Here is an 8,762-nt window from a genome sequence, read left to right as displayed (position 1 = left end):
GTGGTCAATATCATCACTGCTGCCACTAGACCTCAGTGCACCATTCACTTTGTGTTGCACTTCGCTCTTGCTCTGCAGGCCTACTTGTTATTCCTAGAGTATTTAAAAGTAGAATGGGAGGCAGAGCCTTCAGTTTTCAGGCCCCTCTTCTGTGGAACCAGCTTCCAGTTTGGATTCTGGAGACAGACACTATCTCTACTTTCAAGATTAGGCTTCAAACTTTCCTTTTTGCTAAAGCATATAGTTAGGGCTGGACCAGGTGACCCTGAATCCTCCCTAAGTTATGCTGCAATAGGTGTAGGCTGCCGGGGATACCCATGATGCACTGGGTGTTTCTTCTTCACTCACTATGTGTTAATAGACCTCCCTGCACTGAAATGGCCTGTATTTGTATAGTGCTTTACAGCGCTCATTAGTTCTTATTAATCTCTGGCTCTCAGCAGCGTGACTTTGTCGTGTCTTCCCTAACCCCAGTCAGTTGCGGCAGATGGCCGCCCCTCCCTGAGCCTGGTTCTGCTGGAGGTATGTTTCTGTTAAAGGGTGTTTTATAAATAAAGTTGAATGTGTCACAGATTAAATCTACATCATGTGACATCACACGTACCTCTGACTCCTCACTAAACATCAGCGTCTTTCTAAAGCACTACAGGCTGCCCCTCTGCAGACTTCCTGAAGTCAGTCAATCAGAACAAACCCCCCTTAAAGGGAAGGCACTAAAACAGCTTGTTTTACGAGAATGGGGGGAGTCAAGGAGCTGCAACTAGTAACAGACAAAGAAGGATTATTCTGATCTTTGAATCATGCAAAGCTGCTGCTGCAGGACAGTCTAAAAGTCTAATCCTGTCCTCACCTCAGTTTCACGGTCTGCAGAGGAGGCAAACTGTCTGTCAGTCTGTTGATCATGTATGAGGCAGCTAAGGATGAAGCTTCCTCTGAGTTTACCTGTGAGTTTACCTGTTCACTGTGGGAACTGTCAGCCCTCAGTCTGTCTGACAAGACTCAGCGATTTCCTGAGGTCTCTGCAGCTGAAATCTGTAAGTAAAAAGGAAAGCAGCTTCGACCAGCCTGTGGGGACGTTTGTAGGACGGTCGTCTCGTCCATCTTTCAGCAGGTGCAGCTTCACCACAGAAGACTCTGTCCTCATCAGTCCACCTTGATGACATTGACGGGATCAGAGACACATGAGACAGATCGAAATCATAACTTTGTTTATGTGGTAACTTTAAAAACAGCAAACTCTGTTTCAGGTACATGTGTCAGTTTAAGAGGGGCGGGTGGATGACGTACAGAAGCGTGATTGGCAGTGATCAGTGGCGTCTCTCACTCACTAACACCTGCATTTCTTCCTCTTAACTCACCTGTCAGTCAAAGCTCAGCGTGCATCAGGCCCCGCCCACCTTCCACGTCCCGATAAACGCGCTCTCTCCTTCACTCTCTCGCTCGCTCTATTTGGCGTTTCTCTGATTGGCTGTCAGTGTGACCAGCTGACGGTGCCGAGCGCTGATTGGCTTCTCTCTCTCCCCGTTCTCGGATTGTCAGGGGGCGTGTCGGTGCGCGCGGACAGGCAGTGGTCGGACTTTAAAATGGCGGAAAAATAAACGAAGAAAAAAAAGTAAAAAAAACAAACAAACAAACAAAAAGAACCGTGGACACGGAGGGAAGCCCCGCGGCTGTCCGGGACGGGCCGAACCGGGCGACAGGTTTCCATGAACTGCACCAGGTGAGCTGCTCAAATATTAAACTGCGCCACAGCCTTCATCCTCCTCTTCATCATCAGTCTGTGAACTCGAGCTGCAGGTCAGCCTGGCACTGATCGATAAGCGATGGTTCTGTCGGTTATTGGTTTCAAACATCGATCAGAAGAACCGCCGGGTCAGTCAGCTTTAAAATCGGAGAAGTGTTGAAATATTCATCGCAGAGCTGCAGATTACAAATCAAGTCATCAATAATCTGGCTTTGACTGTTGACCATGCACTCAGTAATCAGATTACTCTGTCAGCACCGCTTCATGTGATATCAGAAACATGCAAACGTACCTGACTCGTGTTAGTCTCATGTTTGTGTGTCCGACATACCTGTTAGCTAAAGGTAACTAAGTAAAGATGCCCAATAATCAATCACTTGGTGGTTATTGGTTTCAAACATTGATCAGCAGAACCAGCCAATCACACTGCTGTATTGAAACCTGGCCCACAGACACACGCTGGAGTTTTTCTCACTTCCTGCATGAAAAAACGTTTGCATGTGACTGATTTTTAGACGCTGTATTAAGGCTCGACTTTTACCAGCTCTTTAATTTGAACTTGGACCTGCAGTTCTATGATATCGTCCAGTTTGTGTGTTTTCTGTGTAAAATCACCTCTAAAGACACCTGGGCCTCCTGCGCTCTTCGCCGTCTTCACACAGCCAAGTTTTTGAACAAAAGAAACGACAGGCAGGAAAGAGAATCTCTGAAAACCCACAGTCGGGTCTAAAGGTCAGTCCAGGACTCCGAAATGAGTGCTGGTCCTGTATGAGCACACCTGACGTACCTGCTTTTTAGGCAGTTTTAATGCATTAAGATCACAGAATGTTGACCATTTAATTCATTAACGAGGAAAGAATTATTTGATTGGTCACTTTTTCATCACGATTGATCACGGGCCGTCATCTCGAGCGCTCTGAACTTCGTCTGAGAGGCCAGAGGTAGTTCAGGTGTTTGGTGTTGCAGAGAGTCGTTATCTTCAGTGACTTTATTCAAATTAATGGAGATTTCTTCTTCTGCACTCTGAATACTGGCCCCCTCTGTCTTCCTCAGGGTCCTCCATGTCCTGAACCCTCGCCCCGGGGGCCCATCTCCCATCATGCCCATCGACGTGGCCGTAAGGATCTGCCTGGCCAGCTCACCTCCTCTGCGCTCCTTCCTCGGGAACTGCGACAAGCGCTCCTCATCCTCAGTCGCTCTGCTGCCGCATTGCCGACCGCTGCGACCCTGCCTTACCTCCGCGATGGCGACGGCACCATCAGCGGGCGCAGAGAGCAGCAGCGGCAGCCCGGGGCTGTTAAGGAGGAAGAAGAGGAAGACCGTGGTGTTTGCGGACTCGTGGGGTTTGGCACTCGCCACTGTCCACGTCTACAACGAGTGCGAAGATGAGGCGCTCAGCGAGCTGCTGACCGAGATCGAGGGTGCTGCCTCCGGACTGCACCTGGCAGACATCAAAGGTGACGGAGGAGGTCACTGATACTTAACAACAAACAAATCAGTAATCTATTAATCAATACATTTGTTCTGGAAGCTTCTTTGTGCCTGGTTGCTTACTCACAGCCTGGTTTTCGCTCTTCATTTTGCATCCCTGAAGCAGTTGGGAAGTCAGAACATTTCAGCTGAGCTTCATGTTCTTTATTGACACCTTTCTTCATCTCCTCCTTCCAGATCCAGCAGATTGTGGTTCTTGCCTGGTTCTGGCCTTCACCCAGCCAGCCGCAGACTACCTAGACCTGAGGAGTCGTCTCAAAGCCCAGCAGGTGTGCCTGGAGACCTGTTCAGTCCAGGAACACCTGCTCTCGGGTACTGTCCAGGTCCGAAACATCTGCTTTGAGAAGTCTGTCTGGGTGCGGATCACCTTTGACTCTTGGTGCTCCTTCCAGGACGTTCGCTGTCAGTACCTGAACAACGTCTACGGTTGCCCCGACACCGACACCTTCTCATTCTCCATCGCACTCCCAGAGCTCCTCAAGCCCTCTGGAAAAGTGGAGTTTTGTATCCGGTACCAGACTCAGGACCAGACGTTCTGGGACAACAACCTTGGGAACAACTATCGGCTGGGGGCGGCCGATCGAAACAGTCGGAGCACGGCCGTTGAGAGTCCAGCTGGAGTACCGTTCCAGAGGGACCGCAGCGGAGACAAGACAGATGAGATCCATTCGGACTTTGATCCGTTTGGAAGCCCTCGGACATCAGCAGGAATCTTTCCTGAATGGCAGAGCTGGGGCCACATAGAGACCACCCCCTACTGGTGAGAAGACACATTTTTAGGTCACACTCACTGGCTTTTATGATGTACAAGATCCACTCCAGCACTAAAGAACCACTTTATCCTCCAGCTGTGATCCAGATGTTTGTAGGATTCACTGCGCACTTCCTCACTTTACCTCACAGGAGTTCTCAGACAGATGTTTACCTCTGGATCTGTCTCATACTCTTTTACCCCATGCACCCAAAAACTGAACCTTTAACTTACACCCTGGTTCCCACGATCCCGGCGCCTAGCCGGATACCACCCGGGGCTCCTTCATACGCAGCACAGAGAGGCAGTCAGAAGGAACCAGGAGTTCCAAAGGGCTTTAAACCAGCATCCAAAGGAGATTTTGAACCGCGAGATGAGCTGACAGGCTTAAGATTCAGTGCTCCCAAAGATCCGTAATCGGCGCCTTACAAAAGTTTTTTCCTCTGGTCTGCATGTTCTTCTACTTCTTTTGGGTTTCACAGGACTTGGATGACCTTCACGTCTTCATGAGCATCCTTCTCTGGAGGACTCTGAAACACCAGCATGGTTAATGTAAGGGTTCCTGAGGGGCTCACCTTTTTTGGGTTGTTTTATATGAACTGAATCGCTTCTGTCGTCAGGACACAGCTTTGAGTTTCCTCGGTTCATGAACTCGACCGTGACGATCAGTGTTGTGCTGTAACAGGTCAGATTCAGGAAGTGTTTTAGCCGTTACTTTAGACGGCACGCACGTGACTCACTGCTAGTTATTATGATGATGGCAGGGTTTATGGAGGCGGAGCTGTGGCCACCTGAGCTGCTGCTGGTTTAGCTGGCACACCCTGTGGTCCGTCTCTGTTCAGACTGGTTTGTCGCTCTCTTATCGGAGATTTTTTTTGTTGCAGTTGTTCGCTACTGTGTCGACTCGGACTCGCTATAGTTATGTCAGTGAGCTTAGACTAACCGTTCTCGAGTCTGAACTTGTTTTAATGCTGAGATCTTGTAATATCTGACCTTTGACCTGTGACTTGGACCCTTCAGGGACTGGACCAGCTTTAGTCAGAGCTGTGCCTTCACGTCTCCCTGTGGGGATCCTGAGTTCCTGAAAATGTTAGCTTCATAGGCTAGTCCTTGAGCTAAAGTCACATGACCTCATACATGACCAGATTCAAAGGTTAGCCTGATGACGCAAACTTGTCCGACAGGTCAATGTCAAAACTATGGCTCATCTGTTACCGGGCAGATTTTAGCCATGCTTTTCCCCTCACTGATGTAGCTTTAAACGGTCAAAGGTCAGGAAAGCCTTGTCACGTTTAGTTGTTTTACTCTGACCCTCTGCTATGGGCGGAGTCACGTGACCTTTCACTTCCTCTTTGCTCCTGAAACCTTTACTGAACACTCCAGTGCTCTTACCTGTGTGTGCGTGTGTGTGCATGTGGGGACCATGTGACAAGAAGTAAGAGGGAAATGTGTTTAAAGTGAACGATGATGATGTCGATACTGATGGGCCCTGAAGTGTTTCCTGAAGGGCTTGTGCTGCGTTCAGGTGCTGTCAGCCCTGAGGCTTGGAGTTTTTGTATGAGCGACTGTATCGGGGGGTGGGGGCACAGTTCTGATTGTCCCTAACCACAGAACCCCGCCCTCAGCTCTGACTTATTGTATTTAACTTGGTTAGCTCGTGAGCTAACTAGCTGCTAGCACTGTAGCAAGGCTGTAACGTAATGTGAAATGTAATGATGATGTCTGTACCAGGAAGTGATGTAAGCAGGGAGTGTTTGTCTGTTCCTATTTTTGTGTATCATTTCATAATAAAAGTCTAACATTTGTAAAGTTTGATTCTCGCTTACTTTATTCTGAAAAACTGACATCATATGAAGAGATGAAAGATAAATAATGAATAATTGTTTTAAATTGGGATGTTTTCACCTGAAAGTGTCCTTGTTGTTCAACCAACTCTGAGGGTTTCAGTTAGGTTCAATAAACTCGAACATGCTCTCTGGGACAGGAGGAGGCTGGCGTGATGAGATGTGAGCTGATGGCTGTAAGCGTGATTAACATTCCTGGTTTTGTCCGATTAGAGTCCAGCTGACTGAACCGAGGGGAGAGGGCGGTCAGCGAGTCAGAGCGGCCAATGGATCGAGCAGAATCTGTTCAATTAACAGGAAGTGAGATGCACGGTCTGTATAAGTTATTGATCCAGAGTGTGCGTGTGTGTGTGTGTGGATAGTTTCCACTGAGGGAGATTTATGCTTATATAAGCTTGTGCACTCAGACGGGAAGTTAAATCTGGTGCTGTCAGATGCGATGTGGATTACATCGCTGCTGTCACATGACCTCAGAGGCCGTGAAGCTGTTTCTGTGCGTCCCTGGGTTGGCTGTAGCTGTACCACCACCTCTTCCTCCTGAGAGCAGCTTGTGTCCACAGGATGTTTTGAGTCTCATTCTCAGGCTGGAGTCACATGACCCCACACTGCTCATCACTTTCATGAGGTTTAAATATTAAAGAAGTGGAGCTGCTGTCTGACCCCAAGATTAAACTTTATTTAAAGCCTTCTTTCAGCGCTTTATTTTGAAAAGCTTTGTGAGGTTTAAAACAAAGCGTCCTCATCCTGCTGCTGTGGATTCATTGACCTGTAAAATCATCGATGTATCTTTTTGAGTTTTAAGTGAAAACTGATTGAACTGCTTTTTCATTTTTAGAACACTGCGATTGGCTAATGTCAGCGCTGACGGCACTCATCTGTTGCCGGGCAGACTTCAGCCATGCTGAGCCCTGACGTGCAGTTTGAACTTGACGGTAAACTCCAGATTATCCCATTTATATAAGAGGATCATCATCATAATGACTTGAATTCAGGCGTCTGATTGGCTCCTGACCTGAAGCCGATTTACTGATAATTTGATCCTTGGATCAATAATACCCAATAAGTTGACAGCATTGCGTAGACGTCTTCAGCACATGTCAGGAAACCATGGAGAAGTGGGAGGAGTCTGTTTCTGATCTGACCAATAAGGGGTCAGCGCTGGGATGTGAGGAGTCTAACTGTTAGCACGCTGAGGCTAACAAACATGTTTGATAAGAAAGTGATCAGTTCCTGAGCATTTTTGATGTACTCTGATTACTTTCAGCTTGTAATGTTAGTGCACGTCACCTGTCCGCGGTTCTCCTCCTGAACGAGTTTGAAACATTTAATGAAATATTTTCACTGCTCCTGCTTTACTTCCTTGTTTATTTTCCATTTATCTCCTGATTTATTTACTTCCTGCCCAAATGGAGCAGCTGCTTTTTATCAGGAAGTTTGAGCCTTTTAGACGAGGCTCCATGTTTCTCACTGAGCGCTCTCTGCAGGCAGAGAAGAAGCTAACGTCTGCACGTCTGGAAGAACAGAGGTCTCTGAGGCCCATACCAGGAACGCTGACATCAGAGTCATTCAACATTTACATCAATATTTCAAATTCACATTTTAATGATCCCTGAAAACAAAATCTGACGAACCAAAACAAAGTAAAAAAAAAAAAGACAAATTGATCAATAAAACAATCTGATCATCTCTGTATTGCTTCCATGATCCAGCTGATACTCTGACATCACTTCCTGTTGCTGAGCATTCAGAGCTCTTTGCGTGGCTTGTTTAACCCTGAAGATCGCAGAGGTCACGACCGCGACCTGCCTCCAACCATCAGCTGTTTCAAAGGCTCCACAGAAAGATTTGAACTTGGATTTAAAGAGCTACAGCTGATCTGAGACCAGCTGGGCGGTTGTTCCAGAGGTGCAGACACGGGGAAGGCACGGCGCCATTTCAGATGACCTTTAACTGCAGGATGGTCAGGAATGTGTGGACGCAGCAGACACGCTTTGTTCTGTAGTCACCGGGAGTCGACGCATCGCAGCAGTCATGTGACCTCTCTTTTTTGGTACCAGTCTGCAGCTTTTTAGACTCATTGTAAGAGAGATGAGCGTGCGATGTGTTACAGGAGTCCAGCCTCGAGGCATCAGAAGCAAGTCTGATGGTTTTTAAAATGATTTCTGTCAAATGTCAGATTATCCCAAAGTGTGAATCAAAGCATCCTTCAGCAGACCTAAGAAACCGGTTCAATCATAAATAAATCTCTTCCTCCTCAGCGTGTCTGTGAAGCCCGAACCTCAGAAACTTCAGACTAATTTTCTTTTTATTCACTGTGAACTGAACGATTGATTATAAATTGCTACTGAAATGTCTGCATGACACCAAATCATGTGTATCTTTCTTACATGGAGAGAATCAGATTCAATTAATTGTTTGATTGATTTTGTGATGATCAGTGAAGAGAAACAAAGAGCTCATCAGGAAGTGAAACACGAAGAGGAGGAACTCTGAAACCTATCAGACAGGAGGAAGAGGAGATGATGAGGCAGCAAACTGCAGGTCTGCTGAAAGTTTTTGTTCTTTTCAAAGCTAAAACAATCAAACTTGCTTTAATAGAAACAGCTGAGCCTGCCTCGGTGCTGTCATTCAGTCCAGCCATGTTCTCTATCTGTGGGGGTGCACACTGTGCAGGGGCCTGTCCTCCACCATGGTTCTCCTTGCTCCTCTTTCTCAGGTTTCTCCTGCCTGATGTATTCACTGATCACATAGTCAGTTGTATAGATACATCTTTAATAATCAGCTATGTACCACAGGCCTTCAAGCTGGCTGTAGTTAAACCTTTACTCAAAAAGCATCTCTAGACCCAGCAGTCTTAGCTAATTATAGGCCAATCTCCAACCTTCCTTTCATATCAAACATCCTTGAAAGAGTAGTTGTCAAACAGCTAACA

General features: G+C 47.0%; 1 protein-coding gene across 1 annotated transcript; it reads left to right on the top strand.

The window, feature by feature from the left end:
* The first annotated feature begins 1,458 nt into the window (after positions 1–1,458).
* On the top strand, positions 1,459–5,795 carry LOC102196479 (protein phosphatase 1 regulatory subunit 3C-B-like). The gene is made up of 3 exons (XM_005743401.1): positions 1,459–1,720; positions 2,798–3,201; positions 3,413–5,795. The coding sequence occupies exons 1-3, from the start codon at positions 1,707–1,709 to the stop codon at positions 3,997–3,999; spliced, it is 1,005 nt and encodes a 334-aa protein (XP_005743458.1). The 5' UTR covers positions 1,459–1,706; the 3' UTR covers positions 4,000–5,795.
* The last annotated feature ends 2,967 nt before the right edge of the window (positions 5,796–8,762 follow it).

This window comes from Pundamilia nyererei, unplaced genomic scaffold, assembly GCF_000239375.1.
Source record: "Pundamilia nyererei isolate P.nyererei 1_Seehausen unplaced genomic scaffold, PunNye1.0 scaffold00131, whole genome shotgun sequence".
In the NCBI taxonomy this organism is placed as follows: Eukaryota; Metazoa; Chordata; class Actinopteri; order Cichliformes; family Cichlidae; genus Pundamilia; species Pundamilia nyererei.
This window is presented reverse-complemented; position numbering and strand designations above follow the sequence as displayed.

Bases quoted from the DNA above. Each gene is read 5' to 3' on its own strand.
- LOC102196479 (XM_005743401.1), top strand. The intron at 3,202-3,412 runs GTGACGGAGGAG...TCCTCCTTCCAG, and splicing joins GCACCTGGCAGACATCAAAG to ATCCAGCAGATTGTGGTTCT.